Raw genomic sequence first — 20540 nt, 5'->3', positions numbered from 1 at the left:
TAGTTTGGAGCTCTCTATGCCCTCCTCGGCTGATCCGTCGGTTGCCGGTCTTTAAGTGGATCCAAGGCATCCAGAAGGTCTTTCCGGAGTTCGGAGTACATCTCCTCTGCTTATCAAAAAATATGCTTCTCATTTCTTATGACTCAGTCCGGATGTCAGGTTCACGATCCATTATATTCAAAATATTCCTGCTGCCTAAGATTCTATCGATTCCAGCTAGTGGGGTTGACCTGATTACCGTGCAACTCTACACTTATACATATCTAAGGCCCACCAACTACTCTGTCTCCGATAAATTACCACCTCAATTTAAAAATGGCCTCAGTACGGTTTAGCAAGGACTTTGGATCCGAACGCCTCCTCTACCGTGCAGTGGAGGATTCCGAAGAGGATAAGGCATTCTTCCACAATGCGCTCGATAATGATCCCACTAGTCAGGCAATGGTATCAATGTCTCTCAACCGCCCAATCAGCAAAAAGAATGCTGAAAACCACATCAAAGCCATGCAGGATTGTCTGCTCGCAGTGATTATTAGCCTTCGTCCTCAAGAGTCTAAAAAAGGCTCACCTCCCGCGGGTGAGGCGCAAACGCCAGACCCAGCCCACAAGGAAGCTAAGCCTATTCCTATTGGTCGCCTGGCTCTTTCTTACCACCGTGGTGGGGGTGATTCGGCATTTTCTCGCCATCGCGCCGCAATGTTGGGTATATCACTCATAGATGGATTTAGTGGGAAAGGGTACGGCACTGAAGCTATTAGCTGGGGTCTTGACTGGGCTTTTGAACAAGCTGGCCTTCATAGAGTTTGCCTATGTGTGTTTTCTTATAATACTCGTGCAATAGAGTTGTACCGCAAACTTGGTTTTGTGGAGGAAGGGCGAGAACGGGAGGCTGTATTTTATTGTCGGAACTGGCATGATGTTGTTTTGTTTTCTATGCTGGAGCATGAATGGGAGAAGTTAAGGGGGGTTTCTTAGCTATACTTCCTACTCTCAAGCTCAAAATACATGACTAAAAATTTTCTTTTGGAAGAGAGTTCAATGTTCGCAGCGTGCAGGGTATATAGATTAGACGATGCTTCAGGAATAAATATAAGGCCACCCGTTGTGTAAGGCCTAATATTTGAATTACTTACAGTCAGCGTTGAAATGGGGCTGTCGAATGAGGTATTAGGCCAGTTCAAAGTGAGAGACCATGCTAACAGAAGCATACCAGTTATTTGATGAAATTCGATCTTATCATTATCCAATTCGTTGAAGTCCGTCACCTCTCAAGTACTCAAAGTCGGAGTCAGGTGCCCAAGTTTTAAAATAACCAAATGTCTTTTGAAAACTATTTCTTTGCATGATATTTGGCACGTTTTTATCGCAGGCATCATTACGTTCTTATTTGGCGAACAGCTAAAATCACCTCACTGCATGGCTTAAAATTAATATCTTGGCCTGGTGATTATTAACGGCGAAGATCTTGCTACTTTGGGCTTCTTATAGATAAATGAACCCGAGAAAGCGAAGATGTCAAGTCGTAACAGCGAGAAATTGTCTGAAGAAGCCATTCCACAATTTTGACGAATCTGTCGGCTGATTCCTTATATGGCTGAAGGTTTGAAGTCAAATAGTTTTCGCTACACTTTGATTAATTTCAACATCAATATAAAAGGAATATGACGTGATGAAGATACCGAGGCAGATCAGTTCCGAGCGCTTGAGCTGCAGAGTGCAACCTTTTAATCCGAGCACCAAGGTCTGTGCCAAGGGCCAAGGCTTTTTGCATCGTGGTTCCAATAACCACATGAAATCCATCGGTAAATTACCCCATTTTAACGGGAGAATATGGCTTACCTGTGGACACTCGGTTAGTCGGATTCTTACCAAGAACGGAGCATGCACTTTGATGGGGCTTAGCGTTCTGCAGGATCCCAGCATAGTTCGTCCACAACCTATGAGCTGGCGCTTACGGGCCGAGGAGCGAACGGAACACCGTTATTAGGGGCCACACATTTTGGGAAAAGCCAGACGTGACCTTTTTCTTACCACCAAGGCGCGCTTTCCAAACCTCATAAGTGACAGAAACCAGGGAGCTCTGAAAGAAGAAGCAGATACAACAATGTACTGATCTATTGATAATCGTTCTCTGTGATTGATTCAAGTTTTACCATATAAGGCTAGACTCATTTGTAAAAGTCTCCGATGAGCTGACCATCCCCTGTTAGAGTGAGTGGGTCACTACAGATCTACCCGATTGGGAACTATTCGAGCGGCCCACTGTATTGTTCGTCTGGTTGGTTGCATATCGCATAGCCTCGTGCATGGTCGGCCCAGAAATACGCAGAACGACTCAAGTGATAATGGGTGATTTCTCTTGATCAGGGTTTGGTCCATATTTAGTCATTGTACCGAGTCGGGACTACTAGTGGTAAAATCGGGTTCGCAAAGAACCATAGGAAAATACATAAGATTGTACATAATGGCATTGTATGCAGACCTGCAAGCTACTGAGTAACAATAGCTAGTTTAATATGATAGGAGATTGAGGTGAACTGCATGCATGAACTGGGCGCTCCCGCCGGTGCCCTTGTCTCCAATTAGAAGCGGTGCCTGCCTAAAGTGGCCAACTTGCCAAATGGTCGTACTTTGGAGGCAGCATCACAGATAGAAGGGGCGATGTCACCTAGCCAGATAAATTTCTAGGTGGGGTATTTTGGCTGTTAGAACCACGGAGTAGAGTAGCTCGTTTAGCTTTTCCTATAATACATTCATTTGCAAGCGAATTTCTCCCTTCTAAATCACCTGCCTTTGAACATTTCCATATTTTTAGATCAGAATGAATACCAGAGAAAGTGAGCCGATCGCTATTGTCGGAAGCGGGTGTCGCTTCCCTGGAGGATCTTCCTCCCCAGCCCGTCTATGGGAACTTCTCAGCCAACCCCAAGATGTGTCGAGCAATGTTCCCGAGGATAGGTTTAACTGGCAAAGCTTTTACCATCCTAATGGTTCTCATCATGGAACGACAAAGACAAGACGAGGGTACTTTCTAGAAGAAGGGATCCGCGATTTTGATACCAAGTTCTTCAACATTCCTCCATCGGAAGCGGATACCATCGACCCCCAGCAGCGCTTGTTACTTGAGATTATTTATGAAGCGATCGAGTCCGCTGGTATGACTCTGCAGGGAATGCAAGGCACGAAGACAGGTGTTTATTTAGGCATGATGGGCTGTGAATATGAATGGTGTTTGCTCGAGGACTTGGAGACTATACCCACGTATATGGGGACGGGAGTCGAGCGTAGCATGCATGCGAATCGAGTTTCACATTTCTTTGATTGGCATGGACCATCGATGAGTGTTGATACTGCGTGCTCTTCTAGCATGATGGCCGTTTATTTGGCAGTGCAGGCTTTGCGGAATGGGGATGCATCGGTGGCAATTGCGGCTGGGGCCTCTTTGATGATTCGGCCTGGTACGTGATTTTTTCTGTCAAGAACGGAAATCAAACTGACAGGAATTATAGAAAACTTTATAGCCCTCAGTAACATGAACATGGTGGCCCCAGATGGTCGATCGAAGATGTGGGATGCAGAAGCTGATGGCTATGCACGTGGTGAGGGTGTGGGTGTTGTCGTCCTCAAGCCACTCAGTGCTGCGTTGGAAGATGGAGATCACATAGAATGTGTCATTCGCGATATATGTGTCAATCAGGATGGCCACACACAGGGAATCACTGTCCCAAATGGTATTGCTCAGGCGAATCTTATCCGCCAGACATATCAACGTGCTGGCCTTGATCTTAACTGTGCACTCGACCGTCCACAGTACTTTGAGGCTCATGGCACTGGTACTCCAGCTGGGGATTTTCAGGAAGCACAAGCAATTTCCAGAGCATTCTTTGAAGCCGAGGACGCTACTTCAAATGAGATTCCACTATACGTTGGCTCAATTAAGACAGTCATTGGTCACACCGAAGGTGCAGCAGGGATTGCCAGCATTCTGAAAGCGTCCTTGGCACTTCAACACGGAAGTATCCCTCCAAATCAGCATTTCAAATCTCTTAGTTCTTCTGTCGCTCCATTTACAAAAAATCTAAAAATTCCCATAGCTCTTCTCCCTTGGCCTAAAAGTGCAAATGGCGTTCGCAAAAGAGCGAGTGTCAACAGCTTCGGTATATCCCTGCATCATCAGTGATTCTTCTCCCTTTGCTAACAAATTTTACCTACAGGATTTGGAGGTTCAAATGCTCATGTTATTTTGGAGGCTTTCGATGGCGTGTCGCACAATCTCGATCATGAAAGCGTTCTCCCTATTTCTCTATCTACTTTCAATTTCTCGGCCCCATCTGAGCAGAGCCTCAAATCCATTTTGAGTCGCATGGTAGAGTATCTTCGAGAGTTTCCGGAGACCAACATGCGCGATCTCGCCTACACGCTACAAGTCCGACGATCGTTTTTCCCCTTCCGCAAAACATTTTGGGCTCCCACTTGCAGCCAACTGAGTCAGAAAATCTATGAAGAGTTGAAGAGTTCCGAAGCGAACAATAACTCCGCGATCGGACTTCGTGCACTCCCTGAGTCCGGGAAGAAAGTACTTGCTGTTTTCACCGGACAAGGAGCACAATGGATGGGTATGGGCAAAGAGCTTATCGTGAACCTGCCCTATGCTGGAGGAATCCTGGATCAACTACAAGAAAGCTTAGACACTTTGCCCGATGGGGATAAACCATCATGGTCTCTACGTGACCAGCTACTTGCCGAGCCTGAGACGTCTGGCATGAAAGAGCCCGCAATCTCTCAGCCGCTAATTACATCACTTCAAATTATACTGGCTTGCTTGCTTCGACAAGCTGGTATTGAATTCACCGCGGTAGTCGGTCATTCCTCTGGAGAAATTGTGGCAGCCTATGCTGCAGGTTTCATTACCGCAGCGGACGCTATCCGCAATTCCTACTACAGAGGTCTATTTGCCAAACTCGCCGGAGGTCCCAATGGAGAAAAAGGAGGAATGCTGGCTGCTGGAATTTCTTTCGATGAGGCTAAAGAGCTGTGCAGTCATCCCGATTATATGGGCCGGGTTATGGTTGCAGCTAGTAACTCGCCTGTGAGTGTGACTCTTTCTGGAGATGTCGATGCGATCGCACAATTGAAGTGTCATTTGGATGAAACCTCAAAGTTTTGTCGTCCACTTCGTGTCGAAGCAGGTTTTCATTCTCATCATATGCTACCTATCGCGCCAGCCTATGTTCGGGCCCTCGAAAGCTGTGGAGTCGAAGCAATAACGCCCAAAGGCCGCTACCCTCTTTGGTGGTCAAGCGTTCATCCCAGTCTCATGTCTGTGCAAAAGACGAATGACCTGAGTATTAAATACTGGAAAGATAATATGATGCAGTCGGTTCTGTTCAACCAAGCTGTTGAAAATGCAGTGGCATCTGCAGGTCCCTTCGATATCGCCATTGAGATTGGGCCACATCCAGCTCTCCGAGGACCATTCCTTCAAACTCTCAACGCCTTATCGGAAAAAGAGATCCCATATTTGGGATGTCTTAGTCGAGGAAAGGATGGCTTGGAAGCATTTTCGGAGACTCTTGGGTCCCTCTGGTCTCATTTGGGTCCATCAGCAGTCGACTTTGACGCCTATGAGCGCAAGGTGGCCCCTAGAAATGCCAATCGAGCCTTCCTTAGTGGCCTGCCATCCTACCCATGGACCTATGATCGTCCATATTGGTTTCAATCGAGGGTTTCCCGTGATAAATGCCATCGAACAGGTGTAGTTCACTCATTGCTTGGGGTCGATGCAGGAGATAAATCCGAGACTCAAGTCAAGTGGCGAAACTTTCTCCGGTTCAAAGAGATTCCTTGGCTCGAGCATCACCAAATTCATGGTCAGCCAATTTTTCCCACCGCGGCTTATATGTGTATGGCCTGGGAGGCAGCTCTCAAAATCTCCAATGGGTGCCCCATTCAACTTTTTGAGCTGCATAACGTGAAGATCGGGCACGGGATTCTTTTGGATGATACCTCGGCTGGTGTTGAAGTGATTTTTGCCCTCAGTGACATCAAAGAATCTCCTTCGACTCCTGATACCATGTGTGCTCAGTTCTCCTGTCACTCATGTGCCAGTAGACAGAATGATATGTTGGTCCTCAATGCCGAAGGGGAGATAACAGTGACATATGGCATGCCTTCAGCCTCTGAGCTCCCCGCAATCAATGCGCATGTGTCCAATCTCGTCGCTACAGACACCGAAGCTTTCTATTCTGCATTGAGTCGAGTGGGGTATGGCTATTCGGGAGATTTCAAGAGCATGGTCTCACTAAAGAGGAAACGAAACCGCTCGCGTGGTGTTATGCGGAGAGTACCCACAGGTGATCTACTCATTCATCCCGCTACCTTGGACACTGCCTTCCAAGCAGTATTGGCTGCAATAAGCCACCCAGGTGACGGGGCACTCTGGTCAGTATATACGCCAGTCTCAGTGCGACACGTAACATTCAATCCATATTTTGCTGTGACCGGAGGCGATTGCGATGGCGATGATGATGACAATTGGGCTTTTGATAGCACTCTTATGAGCGCTGGCACTGTGCACAGTGAAGGTACCGTGCAAGTATATCCGCAAGGATCCTCTAATGCTGCTTATCAGTTGGAAGGTATCACTGCGAAGCCATCCCGTCCAAAAACCGAAGCAGACGACCGAAAGCTTTTTTCGAAGATGGTCTTCACGCCACTTTCTCTTGATGCTGATCTTATTTCAGAGATGATGCACCGGCTCTCTTATCGCTTTCCACGAATGGACATTTTGGAGATTGGTAAGCTTGGATGAATATCAGTATCTGATTATTTCAGCTTCAAGGCTGACCGTTAAATATAGGCTCTAACACTGGTGCCATCACTGAGAACATTCTTCAAACTAAAGACGTGCCATTTGCATCTTTAATCTGCACGGATCCCTCTCGAACATTGCTAAACTCAGCCCAGAAAACTCGACTGGAGGTTTCATGCAAAATTGAGTACCATGCATTGGATCTTGAGACAGAGTTTGGGGCCCAGGGCTTCCAAGAGCATAGTCTTGATCTCATTATTGTATCCAATGTCCTCTATACTACAGATTCTATTGAAGCGACACTCAGCAGGTTTCGAAGCCTTCTGCGACCTGGTGGTCACCTCATACTGTCAGAGATGGCCAATAGTTCGCCCATTGGAGATGGCTTTCTGATGGATGCATTTTCTGGGCTGGGTGCTGGGTGCAAAGATACACAATTAAGTCCAACAATCAATCCAGTACAGTTGGATGAGCTCCTGCGCAAGTCAAACTTCTCTGGGGTGGATTTCATCACTCCCACAAATGATCCCTTGGTCCCGTCAATCATGGTTTCTCAAGCAGTCGATTCCCGTGTCGAGTTTTTACGAGAGCCAGTTTTCTGCTCCGATCCATATTTAGGCCCTGCGGATAACCTAGGGGAGCTGCTGATTGTGGGTGGCCAAAGCCTGTACTCTTCGAAGCTCGCTCAACGACTCTCCATGACTCTTTTGGCAAAGTTCCGACACATATCAACAGTATGCAGTCTCCATGCTGTTGCTCAATTATCAAGGCCAATCCCGCCAAATATTGTGTTCCTCGGCGACTTGGATCAACCGACCTTCAAGTCTATCACCGAAACTGAGCTCAACGGTCTTAAAATGATGACAAGTGCCGCGCGCAACATACTCTGGTTGACATTTGGCAGTCAAGGAAGCGAGCCGTACAACAAAATAAGCATTGGATTTGGCCGGTCTCTGATGCATGAGATACCTGACACGCATCTACAATTTCTCGACTTTGACGAACTACAATCCATCGATGCTCTGTATGTTGCGCAGCGGTTGTTGATATTGTGCACGGTTAGGAATTGGGCTGAGACAGGACAGCTCAAGGGTTTAGTCTGGAAGTCTGAGCCAGAGATTTACCTGCAGGGTGGCAAAGAATATATTCCCCGTGTGGTGCATGACAGTTCTCGCAACGCCCGCTATAATACTCGACAACGCACTGTCACTCACACAGTCGACTCTTCAGTAACGCCTGTTCACTTAGAATTCCGTGATGCATCTTACATTCTCAGTGAAAAAAGGCAAATTCCTTTGGCTTCCCAGACGTTGATAACAATTGAAGTCTTGATGTCAACTTTGTCGCCAGTGAAGTTGCACTCGGTCGGCTCAGCTTATATCGCCTATGGTCTCATAAAAGGAACTTCAGAGGCAGTCATTGTTCCCACTCAGGAAAATGTTTCGATCTTACATGTTCCTCGGCGAGATTTGATCCACGCTGGTACCCAAACACCCATTGGAGATCATCTTTTAGAGACAGTCGTCTGGGAGATAATTGCCCTCCAGCTCCTGGATGAATTATCCGACTCGGGGACCATTCTCATATATCAACCTCCACAGGCTTTGCTCTCCATACTTAAACGCATATTATCATGGACAACGATAGAGGTCATTGAGATTGCACATACACCTTCTTCATCTCCCGTGATAAAACAAGTCATAATACCTCCTAGGATGATGGCATATCACATCAAAGAGCTTCTCCCGACCCAACTCTTGCTTTTCGCAGACTTCTCTGCCAATGGATGTTCCGATGACTTTTCATCCCGTGTCCGGGCCCTTTTGCCCCATGGATGCAAGAAGATTCGCTCAACTGACTTTTTGGTGCGGAGGCCAATATCAATATTTTTCATCATGGAGATTCGAAGAAGATCCACTTTCATTTAACAAGGGCGTTATCTGAGGCTATGAAAGTTCAGGCAACTGAACAACCTAGTCTAAGTATGATACGGGAATCCCCAGAAAACTGTTCAAAGCAGATTCCAGAGTCTACAGCTCAATTTATCGTTGACTGGGCAGCAAATCCCGATGTCGTGATTCAAATCCAGCCCGCAACTGATCATGTCACTTTTCATGGCCATAAAACCTACTTGCTCGTTGGTCTGACTGGTGACCTTGGCCAGTCACTTTGTGAGTGGATGATTTCTCGTGGGGCTCGCATCATTGTGCTGGTGAGCCGACACCCCCAGGTAGAGCAGAGCTGGTTGGATGCACAGCAGAGGAAGGGCGCATCCGTCCATGTCTATTCCACGTAAGCCAATTAAAGCCCTTCTTCATATTCTCGCTTGGCAAGCTGACTGGTCTGGGAATGATAGCGATATTACAGACAAGCAACAAGTTTATGATTTATACGACAAAATTATGAAGAACCACCCACCTGTAGCTGGCGTGGCGAATGCCGCTATGGTTCTGCAAGACTCGTTGTTCACTAACACGAGTATTGACATGCTGAATAAAGTACTTTCTCCCAAAGTTGACGGGAGCAGGTATCTAGATGAGCTTTTCTCCGATCCAGGCCTTGACTTCTTTATCCTCTTTTCTTCCTTTGGCCTCGTCACGGGTAACGGCGGTCAGACCAGTTACAATGCAGCGAATGCATACCTCAGTGCTCTTGCTGCACAAAGGCGAAGTCGGGGTCTCTCTGCATCTGTCATGGACCTGGGTCCGGTTCTTGGACTTGGTTATATCACCCGTTCGCATCTATTTTCCGGTGACCACATCGATGGCATTGGAGCGTATCCGATCTCTGAATCTGATTTCCTTGAGCATTTTGCGGAGGCTGTAATTGCGAGTCCCATTGGGAAAGACAGTTATGAGATCATCTCAGGACTAAGAGGGGTTGATCCTTCGATTGATCCGCAGGTTACTTGGATTCATAATCCTCGGATGTCACACCTACTGGTAAACAGTGGGAAGGCTGGTGTCGAACACGATGAGAAAATTTCGGTGTCGGTCAAGGAGCGGCTTCTAGATGCAACAGGTCTCGAACAGGTACAAGGAATAATTTTGGGTGAGTCCTTTTTTTGAAGTTGCCATGCACAATTTCAGGATGTTGATTCAGCCCGGTAGATGCATTCACAACGAGATTGTCTGTTCTGCTCCAGCTCTCTATGGATAGCATAGACATAGACACGCCGTTGGTCGATATAGGAGTTGATTCTCTTGTCGCCCTCGACATCCGCTCTTGGTTTCTCAAAAGCATCGACGTGGAGATTGCAATAATAAACATTCTCAGCGGATCGACAATCTCGGAAATTGCCAATCATGCAGCCCAGAATTTGCCAACTCGAGTCCAGGTTAAGCCTCTTGCACAAACATTTACGTCTGTACACAGTGAAAATGAGAGCTCTGGAGTCTCCGATAGTTTGTCACACGCCTCTTTGTCCACAGAGCATATCACACCAAGCGATGACAAGGTCATTCTCACACCTCCTCTCGGTTCCAGTCTAGCTGAAGGTGGATTCTCGCCGGATTACTTTGATCATAAGAGTCCAAGACTGTTGGATGCACCAGTTGAAGGCAATTTTGACGGCAATTCGCCCTGGTCCTCATGATTTATTATGTTCCTTCATCATGTTATGATTTTATGATTTGTCTTCACAAATCCAATGAATATCTCCTTCGCGAGTGACGGAGATTTCCTTCAGCTCCACTTTCTAGTAGCAGCTTCACGACTTCTGTATGACCACGAGAAGATGTAGCTTGCAAAGCATTTCTAAGATGTCCGCCTCTGGCATTGCCTTCAACCCCGCGCTCCAGTAGCAAATTTGAGATTTCTCGTAGGCCCATCAACGACAAGTAAAATAATGGAGGTGCAAACACGTCTGCGCTCACGTGAAATGGGTTTACCACCCTATTGGGGTCGGATGTTCGCAGGCAACTCCTATACGCCACGTTCTGATGCAACACTAAGTCCAAGACCGTTTCCTGGACGTGCGCAGTGCGTCGATATTAAGAAAGATAATGCTTCAAAGAAAAATGAGAATTGTGGTGGTAATTCACAACTTGTTCATTTTTCATCGCTTGAGATCCAAATGCACTTCCCATCAAACAGGGCCTCGCCTCGACATGTCAGCTAGCTGTCTGTCATAGCGAAGATGATTGTAGGTAGAAAATTCTTCCGTCACATCCGCTAGCCGATCCCAGCTGTACTCGATCACCCGGCCTTGACGCTCATAGGCCAGGTATTCCGGCGCAAACCGCTCGAACTCCTCGGCCCACTCGGCCGGCGTGTAGTCGTTCAAGGGAAACAAGTCTCCGCGCTGTATGAGGACCGCCATGATTTCCACGAGTGGCAGATGAATGTCAAATCTGTTATTGACCCTTGTGCGTTAGCCTGTATCGCGAAGAAAGAGGTAAGGGAGGAGGGGAAACATCAGAAAGATAACAGGACGCACGTACGGTTTATTCCAACCCGGTCTCGCGTTTCCTTTCTTGAAAAGTTCCTCCCAAAGATGGCCCAGTACACCATGGAAAAGCGTGAGAGCACCAATTTGGAACGGGATCATCCGCGCCTGGTGGAGAATCTGACCGGTACAGCTGAAATTGAGCAGAAGGAGGCGCCCGTCCTCACAGCTCTGGTTATCAATTACCAAGTATGCCTGATCGTCCAGGTATGGAAAGATAACAGTGCCGGTAGAGGTCATGGCCATTGCTTCAAAGTCGGCGGTTTCGAGGTAGTAGGTCACAGGCAAGTTCTCCCCTGCGAGGAGCCGCGCATAGTCATTGGTAGATAATGTCTCCGTGGCAGGGTCTAGCATGAATGCTGGGAGCTGCGGCTGATCATCGCTACTACAGTTATGACTAAGCGGGTGATTGAGTGAACGTTGAAGGTGGATATAGAGGAGGATCAGAATCTTGGTAATACGGGAGTAGTTCTCCGGATTGTAGGGCTTATCAACAAGGCAGACGAAGCTCTTAGAATATCTTGAGCCATTGAAATCGTGCAACCCCACGAGGGGCCCATCAGAAAAGTATGACTAGGAAATGTTAACGTTTCAATTCAAGTCAAACTCATAATTTCCCAACTAGGCATGGAGTAGAGGATGCGAGAAAAGAGGCCTACATCACGGAAGCTTTGATCTGCAGACGCCCATTTTTCGATGAGAGCGCGTCGTTGGGCCCTGTCCTCCTCTGGATCAGAAAGGGGGAGCCCGAAATTCCTGAGACGTTAATAAGATGCTATCCCAAGAATATCTATGGGGCCAGGGTCGTACCTTCAAAAAATGGCACCAGCCTTGGATTTCTTTCTGCGCGTCCTTGTCATTCAAATCACCCTCTGGGTGCAGGCGAACAGTGGCTGGGATCCCGCCGGGCCATAATTGCGCAGGCGAAATGATTGGTTGCAACATGTTATCCAGGGTGAGAATGGTTGGATGGATAACAATTAAACGGGTAGATCACGGTATTTATGCTCCGATCAGTCAGAAAACCCTGATGTGGGGCAAGGGACTAGGGTCTCGAAATTTCAAGTTCTGTTTTGAGCTTCCAAGATAGCGATGGAGAGCCATGATTTATGGAGCATTGCATATCAGCGAAGAACTGAAAACCAACCAGAAAACCAATCAGCCCCGGTTGGCTGCCTGATGCTGAGGCTGCAGCGCTGAGTGGAAAGCGGTTGCCTAATCGGGACTAGTGCGGCTCGCTCTACTGTTTCGGGTATTAATTTCATTTATTATCTCGTACTCATAGTGCAAGTAACAGACAGTGGATATCGTAAAGCGTGTTGAAAGTTGCTGTCCATCGATCAGATCCCGTGTCAGGGCCGACTTTCCGCAACCAGGACCAGCAGTTACTCGAAGGAGGTTACAGGTGTCACTGTCGCGCCATGTGCGGAATAGATCATCTTCGGGAAGCCATCTGCATGTCCCCTTGACCTTTGGCGGATCGAATATTTTGTCATCTTCATGTTGGGAGAAAGAAAGAGCCTGTAGAAGCTCTCTTTTCTAATGGTCCTCGTAGATTTCCTGATTTTGCGTTTTCTCCGCCTCGAGGACTTGGATTTCCTTGAGAATGTCACGCGACTCTTTGATCGTTTGTATCTCACGGTGCACTCATGTCCTTCTGCAGTTTTTTGGCTTCGAGGGGAAAGATCAGGCTGGTGTAGTAGGTGCTAAGATCCTCGGTTTTTGACACTTGCCCAGTCATACTCTCCTGACACAGCTGCCAGGCGCGGGAAAGCTGGCTGTCGGAGAGATGACATATGGCGCGCCTGGTATTCAATAATGCGCGAGCACAGTTCTGCCACGAGTCCGCTCAGGGCTGGATACTTGGAAAGGTATGCCCGTCCACAATAACCCCAGTAAACTTGGACTTCATCGATCGAATTGAAGCCCTTCAGCATGGTCCATCTGCAGCGCTACCGCTAGTCAAAAGCTATTAGTTTCAGCAAATTTTCCAATAGCCATGGTAAAACTACTTACTGGTAGAAGCAACGAGACGCCACACCAGGCGAGCGATGCAAATGGCTGAGTACTGAAGGCATTCTTCAGCAATGGGTCGGCCCATAGGAGGAACTTTCCCAGCTTTTCGACCTGCTCTCGCACTTTGATGTTCTCTCCCAGTGGAGAAACGTGCCATCTCTTGTTCTCTCGGACCACCAATAATTTCTTCACGACCAAATCAACCGCCTTCGAATCGATCGAATCCACTAGCTTTGAACTCAAGCTGTCTGAGTCGTTCACATTATGGTGTGTCAAAAATTCCAAGTGCGCTTTTTAAGCTTTCATCAGCTCAGGCTCTCGGGTCTCCAAGAACATGTAGGCGCGAGTCCATGGATCAAGATCATTGGGGGATGTAATTGCACCCAAGACACCTGCATCAGAAACGTCGGGCGATTCGGGCGATTCGGGAGTCACATTTGCGGGCATTGCGATTGGAGACAGTTTTTTCTGTGAGGGTTGCTCAACGGTTGTCTGGGTGGTTAAGGGCGATTTGACAGAACTGCGGGGTTGTGAGGGAGAAGAGACACCCTCTTTTAGGGGGTCCGCCTTTTTGCTCTTTCTTATCCCTATCCTCTCACGGGAACCTATTTTTCTGGCCAGGTACACGTCGCAAACTATTGAACTGAGGTTCAAGTCAACAGTCCTTCATGGAATGGCTTGTCCCCACACCTTGGCCAGAAACAGGCGGAGATGTCAGCTAGTCACGTAATGCAGCATTACTAATATCCAATACTTGTTACAAAGTGTAATCAGCAAGTCATTATCGGAGATTATGAGGGGGCATGAACAAGACACATGGCAACCCATCTCATACAGCATGAAGAATGAAGCGGTTAATACAATGTCCTTCGAAAGCATATACCCACTTTGACGATGCGGGCCGGTCCGGAACAGTTCCAAGATCGGATGTGAATGACACACGATCGACAAAGTCGTATTACATATGGTATACTTTTAAACCGGAAAGGAAAAGTGATTTCGATATCTGTTCTATCATTCTGCTTTGCCTGTAGCCGTGCAAGCACCCTATGACCCAAAAATAGTGGCGTTGAAGCGAGACCGTGCCTATTGATCACAACAATAATGTAGCTCGCTTGTCGACCGAGTAGCTGCTGATAGCTTGTGGATCCTAAGTCGATACTTCCCGTTATTCCCAAGTGGGCCTTCATACAACGGCTTCATCTATAAAATTCTGAAGCCTGGTCGTACGTAGCCAAGTTCATCACTTCTGATTGGCGGAAATCCAGCCGCTCCAAAATTGCATTACATAATATCCAGGGCAGATATTATCACGTGGCTGAGACATACCCCACTTTTGACCAGGGTAGATATCCCAAATAGGCAATCATTTAAGTAGAGTGTTGACGTCATAGATACCAAAAGCAGACGCGACCCAGCGGGATTCGAACCACAAGAAGGCTACACCAGGAACGAAAGGAACGAGTCAAGTCTCTTACGGACCTAATTAGACCACTCGGACCTGAATTAACCTGTACAGTACCTGGGTATATCATGTTCATGCACCTGGCAAGCCACAGGGGGGCGCCAGCGACCACTCGAGGCCTGTCCTAGAAATCAGGATCGTCATTGAAATCAAGGAAATCAACCCGTACCCAGCGTCGAGATGACGGAATAGGCTTAAAGCTAACCGGTAACCTGTCATTGAGAGCTGATCTTTGAATCATTCTTCATGAGATGCTTGAAAGTTAAAATTGCATCAGGCTATTCTTTCCCTCTCCATCTCTCTGGTCTCCTTAACAAAAAGACCCCTTTTGACGTCAGTGCTGCTCAGCCCTATCATTCCTCAGGTCAAGCTCGTTGTGGCTTGCGGCTTGTGACTATCTTTAGCCTTTTTGGGACGAGCTGTTACGTATCTCTGCGACACTCGTGAATGCTCGTTGGTTCTATTGACGATATCGTTTTCGTGATTTGCCTTTGGGCTGCAAACCGGGTTTTTTTTAGACCTGGCATTTCTAGATAAATATCTTCGTTGTCCTACCTCTTCTTTCTCCATTATGCGCCCCTTCAGTGATACATCTGTCCGCTCTACTGCTTCCAGCTCAACACCTCTGGCCACTTCGAAGCCTAGACCTTAAACTCTACAATCTACAACCTACATCTATCCAACACACTTTCAACCGACTACGCGTCACATCCTTCAAAATGGGTTGCATTGTCTCCTGTGTATGTTGTCGCTATCCCTTGCCTTGTCACATGTGCCACCTGCCAAGATCATGTCACTAACGTATCCCTTCTTTCAGATCCAAGCTGTCTTCCACTCCATCGGGGCTTGCCTCATGGCCATCGTCAATACCATCGGTGCTGTCTGCACCGCTATCATCAACGGTGTCGTGTCTGTTCTCGATGCCATCATCTCCTGCATTACCTGTGGTGGATGCGGAGGAGGAAGACGACGTCGTCACAGGGCGACGGTATGATCTTGATCATCGCCACGACAAGTGAACCGAATCACTATGCCCTGGCGGCTACGAGTTACGATTCTTGATTGATGCGATCGGGTTTTCTTGCTATTTTTCTTCTTTTGTATTATTCATACCCAGGCGCAAATGAGGTTTTTAACCAAATTTCAACGACCGAAATCTTCCAATGTTTATCTCTTTATCATCTCTTGGTTCGTAACGTATTATAAGGGTCGGACAATCCTATGTATATTCATATCCATATCTGGGAAACTTTAAGTAACATAGTAAATCTGTACCTGCGCACTATACAAATCATAATGCTTCATCATGCGCCGTCTCACACATGTTACTCAATCCAATTCCCGCTCAGCGTCTTGCTGTTCGAAAAATCGCAACAGATCTCCCTCCACATCTGCCATGAGATCATTCCACCTCAAATCCAAGATCGCCCTTGCAAAAGGATCTCCCTTCTCATCCGCATGCCGCCTCACCAATTGATAATGTGAGCCTTTCAACGGCCATGGCTCAGGAACACGACAATTCGCAGCGCGAAACGACATCTGCAGCAGCTGACGAAAAGGCTCGTGTTCCCGCTTCCGTATTAATCGACTGGTGATCTCCACCGACCGATAATTGGAGTACTCGTCATCATCTACGTAGAAGTCCGTAGATAAAAGATGAAGAAAGTCGAACTGGGAATCCGACCACGGAGGTTGAAGTAGTTTATCAGGGATTCGACCAGGACCGATTGCAGTCGAAGCGGGGAGTCGGAAGAGGTCATTTTCGTAGTATACCTCATTTGGTTCACGGACTTGCACTGCGCCGTAGTGGAACCAAATTGCGATTTTGCGATCAATATTGCTCCGTGATGAGCTGCGGTACTTTTTGTCCTTTCGGCTTTTTCTCTTGCTTTTGTTCTCTGGAAGTTGGGCATTGATCACCAGATCGCCCTTTCCACGACGATCGTTTATTCGTGGGCGATCATAGTCTCCTAGATCGTCGAATCGAGGAGCAATACTTTTCATTGTCTCCTCGTCTTCAGGGGAGAACAGAAGATCTGCACATTTCCGTCGCATAACATGATCCACGTATTCACGTTGACACTTCCGCATCAGCGGGAGTGTACACCACCGGCATGCGAGCAGGGTAGTCTGTAAATGTTGCCGTTGTTCCCATGATAGATCCCAGAAATCGAGAGGTGGGGGTAAGAAGTCTGGAGTGAAGAATCCATGGCGAGAGCCAGGGTTGGCGGAGCTAAAGACTAGTCGAATAAGCCAGGTGTAGAGCACTGGGCTTGACAGGGCACGGCTGAGATGTAGTGAGGCGCGCGGAAGGTTGATTTCTAGGCTGTGCAAGAAGATCAATTGGAGGATCTCTACGGGGAGGGATTCTAGGCGCGAGCGCGGGTGATCGGCCAATGCATAGGGGTGAATCATTTGCGATAACACTTAAAGGTCGAAGTGTTGGTGAGATGTAGATGTAGAAATTTATTTGGGCTTGTTAGATACCCCCGTGGACCCCTCGGGAGGACACACGGAAGTCGGGGGATGGGCATAGGATGGGGTCTTGATCATTTCGGTGGTATCAAGATCGACGGGAGGTCGATAGCAGGGTTAACATGTCGAATTACAGTGTTTCACCTCTTGTCGGATCAAGAAAGAAGGCATAGAGGAGGGGAAGCTTGAAGGTGAACCTTGATTCAAAAGGTCTTGGCATCCATTTGCGCCGCCTGCAGATGTGGATGTTGATCAAGTCATGAATCTATGTCATAGCATCACGCAAACCATCGAATAAATGAGACAAAGAGCACTTGAGTGTTTTCACTACCACTAAAGTAGTGCTGAATATTTTTTCTGGTGTCCCTGGGGAATATATCCATGACATTCATTGTTGATAAATTCATGAGGAACGAAAGAATTGGCCTGCTTCAAACGTTAGATGAAATTGGATTGAGGTATTCTTAAAAGCAAAGAGAATTTTCAAGATTGAGACGCATATCATTCATAAGCTCAGACTACATGTCGTGCATCTTAAATATGTAAATTTGGCAAGTCGGGCTGTTTGAATGCGTACATATATGTGTGAAGTGGATCGAGGTTCCCGGCCGACAGTTGCAAGCTATATATATATCCCGACAACCTTGGAAGCGCCTATACATGCAACAATTGATCCCCCAGTAATGGAACAACCGTGCATTGCATACTTAATCAATTGATGTTTACGGGTCCCATGGACTGGCACATTTAAACCACAGTCTCAAGTTTTAGATTAAGGTCAAGATTTAGAACGAAAAAAGGAAAAGCCTCTGTTCACGAGAACGCAGAAACCATTTGAATTGAACTGTTTCTATACACATTCCAACCGCCCCATCGCACCATGGAAGGGAATCTAACTGAATCCGGGCGTGAATGCCATATGCTTGACGCCAAACAAACATCTTGGGCAGTGAGATGAAGCGGGGAATAAATGAAGTTGAACACGAAGTCCAACATTTAGACGGCGGAGAGATCGCCGAAACGCTCCTACAAGACACAACATCATCAGCATACCATTACGAGTTTGATTAGAATCCAGGTCTGTACGTACCTTGTAACCCGGGGGCATCCACTTGCCCTTGGAAACAAGGGAAGCGGTCTTCTCGTCGATCTCGGGCTGAGCGGCGGCAACCTCGTCCTAAAGATAAATGATAAGTAACCAAGCATAGCAAAAAAGCCGATACGATGTGTACGTACGACAGTGAGGTCCTCGAAGGGACGGGCAGTCTCGATGTTCTGCAAGGTCTTCTGGAGGTTAACAAGCTCGGCCTCAACCTTGCCCTTGGTCTGCTCGGCGTTCTGGATGGCCTGGGCCTCGAAAGCGTCGATGGCCTTCAGCTGGCGGCTGACATCGTAGGAAGCGGGCTTGAAGGTCTTGAAGTGGTTCTCGATCTCGTCGACAATAGCCTGGTTCTTGAGGACCTTGCGGTAGTGGGAGAAGTCGACAGTCTGGGGCTGCTCGGACAGGAGCTGAACCTTGCGGCGGGCGTCATCGTTGCGCTTCTTGAAGGACTGCAGAGAAGCGGCGGTCTGGCCGCGCAGACCGAGGGAGGTGGTCACCTTGGTCCAGTCGACCTTGAGAGCGGCGCTGCGCTGTTGTTCGGGTAAGGGATGTTAGCGGGTGCTGGTTCCGGGCCGGATGACCGGAGAATATTGCGCCGATCAGCAGGGAGGAGAACGTACAGCTGCCATTGTGACGGGAGGGGTTATGGGGTGGTGAGGTGGAGGGAAGAGGGGGGAGAGTTCGATGTGCAGGGAGGTGCCGGACAGGCGAGTTTGACTCGGAAAGGTTTGGATGCGGGAAACACGTGACCATCCGGCATCCGAGCATCGGCCACTTGTATACTACATGATACCACCATTAGATCTCTATGAACATGCATTTTGCATTGATACATTTATTTAATTATTCATTTATTGCTTATTGAAGCGTCTAAATTTTTGGAATAGGTTTGAAAATTATTTTGGGTCGGTTCAATTCCTTTTTTGAATTCGAATTGTTTACAGGGCAAGCTAGGATATCTCCTGCTGCAAAACCCAAGCCACTCATGAGATTCGCGACTTATTCACGCTAAGGATAGTTCATCATATGCTGAGAGCCATGATGGAGTTGACAATATCGTTGTCGTTCTCCCGCAGGGCCTTGACAGCCTTCTTGCGGGAAACGCTGGCCTGAGCCATGACAAGGTCGATGTCCTTGCCCTCAAGGCCAGTCTCGTCAACCTCCTCACCATCATCCTCCTCTTCCTCCTTCTTGGGAACAGCCTCGCCAAGGTCGGTAATGGGGGCCTTGTGGTCGTGGTCGTGGTCGTGGTCGTGATCGTGACCGGCGTGCTCACCGGCAGCCTCAGCGGCAGCGAGCTGCTGGGCAGCGGAAGCCTGAGCCTGGGCGTTCAAGTCCTCAATCTTGGCCTCACCGAAGATGCTGAGAAAAGCATTAGCATTTATTCCTTCGCATTGGCAGCGATAACATACATCCAGGTGTTGCTGTTGGGGGAACGGTAGACATCGGGCTGGTTAACGACGAAGAGGATCTGTGGAGAAATCAATTAGTCTCCTGAATGCAAATTTTCAATGACGCAGGTTGCCAGTCATGATGGATGAATGCGCCATGCTGCAGCACTCTTTCCGAACCAAAAACGACACCAAATGCACATACGTTCTTGGGGCGGCGGAGGGTAACACGGGTGATGCCGGGGACCTGCTTCAGACCAAGCTTGGCAATGGCCTTGCGAGCCTTCTTCTCGTTGCGAGAGTGGATGGTGACGGAGGCACCACCGGGGATGGAGGGCTCGGCCTCACCGTCAGACTCGGAGTCGCTCTCAACGGTGTTGGGGACCTCCTCATCGGGAAGCTCTTCAACGCGGGGGTCGGCCATTGTGAATGTATGTGGAGGTGTCTAAATGACAGGAATAAATATACAGCGTCAGTGTAAGCTCAATTCGAGTGTCGAGTGTGTTAAAGGTGGTGAGAAGTGGGAGGGTGGGCGTATAGTGGGAGAACCGAACAACCCCCACGAATCGCACAACGGGCGGAAAATGACGATTTCGGGTTGTGGAAATTCGATATTGAGGACTCTAGATTCATTCAACGCACCTGAAAGACGGATATCGAGCTGTGGTGGAAAAGGGTGGATTTTGTCAAGGCGTGAGATCGAAGAAGCCGTGAGCTGTGCGGCAAGACTGACCGAAAATCGTTAGCGAGGCGGTTACACCCACCCCGGACTCCCACACATTGCCCTATAACTATGCCAATGCAAGATAGTTCTATATGCTTTATAACGTCAC

The 20540-nt window shown here is 47.9% G+C and overlaps 7 protein-coding genes across 7 annotated transcripts; 3 read left to right on the top strand and 4 right to left on the bottom strand.

Moving 5' to 3' along the window:
• Positions 1-315: 315 nt before the first annotated feature.
• On the top strand, positions 316-975 carry N7520_003546 (GNAT family N-acetyltransferase; the record flags this gene model as incomplete). The annotated part of the gene is made up of 1 exon (XM_057137481.1): positions 316-975. One exon carries the CDS (start codon positions 316-318, stop codon positions 973-975), a length of 660 nt encoding a protein of 219 aa, XP_056997946.1.
• A 1846-nt stretch (positions 976-2821) lies between these two features.
• Positions 2822-10406, top strand: N7520_003545 (lovastatin nonaketide synthase; the record flags this gene model as incomplete). Its single annotated transcript, XM_057137480.1, has 7 exons — positions 2822-3458; positions 3510-4157; positions 4215-6797; positions 6860-8676; positions 8772-9103; positions 9168-9862; positions 9922-10406. The coding sequence occupies 7 exons, from the start codon at positions 2822-2824 to the stop codon at positions 10404-10406; spliced, it is 7197 nt and encodes a 2398-aa protein (XP_056997945.1).
• Positions 10407-10898: 492 nt separating this feature from the next.
• Positions 10899-12203, bottom strand: N7520_003544 (uncharacterized protein; the record flags this gene model as incomplete). The annotated part of the gene is made up of 4 exons (XM_057137479.1): positions 10899-11163; positions 11254-11831; positions 11918-12014; positions 12085-12203. The coding sequence occupies 4 exons, from the start codon at positions 12201-12203 to the stop codon at positions 10899-10901; spliced, it is 1059 nt and encodes a 352-aa protein (XP_056997944.1).
• A 3255-nt stretch (positions 12204-15458) lies between these two features.
• On the top strand, positions 15459-15733 carry N7520_003543 (uncharacterized protein; the record flags this gene model as incomplete). Its single annotated transcript, XM_057137478.1, has 2 exons — positions 15459-15479; positions 15557-15733. The coding sequence occupies 2 exons, from the start codon at positions 15459-15461 to the stop codon at positions 15731-15733; spliced, it is 198 nt and encodes a 65-aa protein (XP_056997943.1).
• A 335-nt stretch (positions 15734-16068) lies between these two features.
• On the bottom strand, positions 16069-17154 carry N7520_003542 (uncharacterized protein; the record flags this gene model as incomplete). The annotated part of the gene is made up of 1 exon (XM_057137477.1): positions 16069-17154. The coding sequence occupies one exon, from the start codon at positions 17152-17154 to the stop codon at positions 16069-16071; it is 1086 nt and encodes a 361-aa protein (XP_056997942.1).
• A 1056-nt stretch (positions 17155-18210) lies between these two features.
• N7520_003541 (F1F0 ATP synthase subunit d) lies at positions 18211-18945 on the bottom strand (the record flags this gene model as incomplete). The annotated part of the gene is made up of 4 exons (XM_057137476.1): positions 18211-18240; positions 18305-18391; positions 18451-18846; positions 18937-18945. 4 exons carry the CDS (start codon positions 18943-18945, stop codon positions 18211-18213), a joined length of 522 nt encoding a protein of 173 aa, XP_056997941.1.
• Positions 18946-19338: 393 nt separating this feature from the next.
• On the bottom strand, positions 19339-20131 carry N7520_003540 (nascent polypeptide-associated complex subunit alpha; the record flags this gene model as incomplete). Its single annotated transcript, XM_057137475.1, has 3 exons — positions 19339-19678; positions 19729-19787; positions 19913-20131. The coding sequence occupies 3 exons, from the start codon at positions 20129-20131 to the stop codon at positions 19339-19341; spliced, it is 618 nt and encodes a 205-aa protein (XP_056997940.1).
• Positions 20132-20540: the final 409 nt, after the last annotated feature.

The sequence above is a fragment of the Penicillium odoratum genome (genome assembly GCF_028828045.1).
Source record: "Penicillium odoratum strain IBT 22623 chromosome Unknown utg000003l_segment0_segment0, whole genome shotgun sequence".
Classification (NCBI taxonomy): Eukaryota; Fungi; Ascomycota; class Eurotiomycetes; order Eurotiales; family Aspergillaceae; genus Penicillium; species Penicillium odoratum.
The sequence above is the reverse complement of the archived record's forward strand: the minus strand, read 5'-3'. Positions and strand labels throughout refer to the sequence as shown.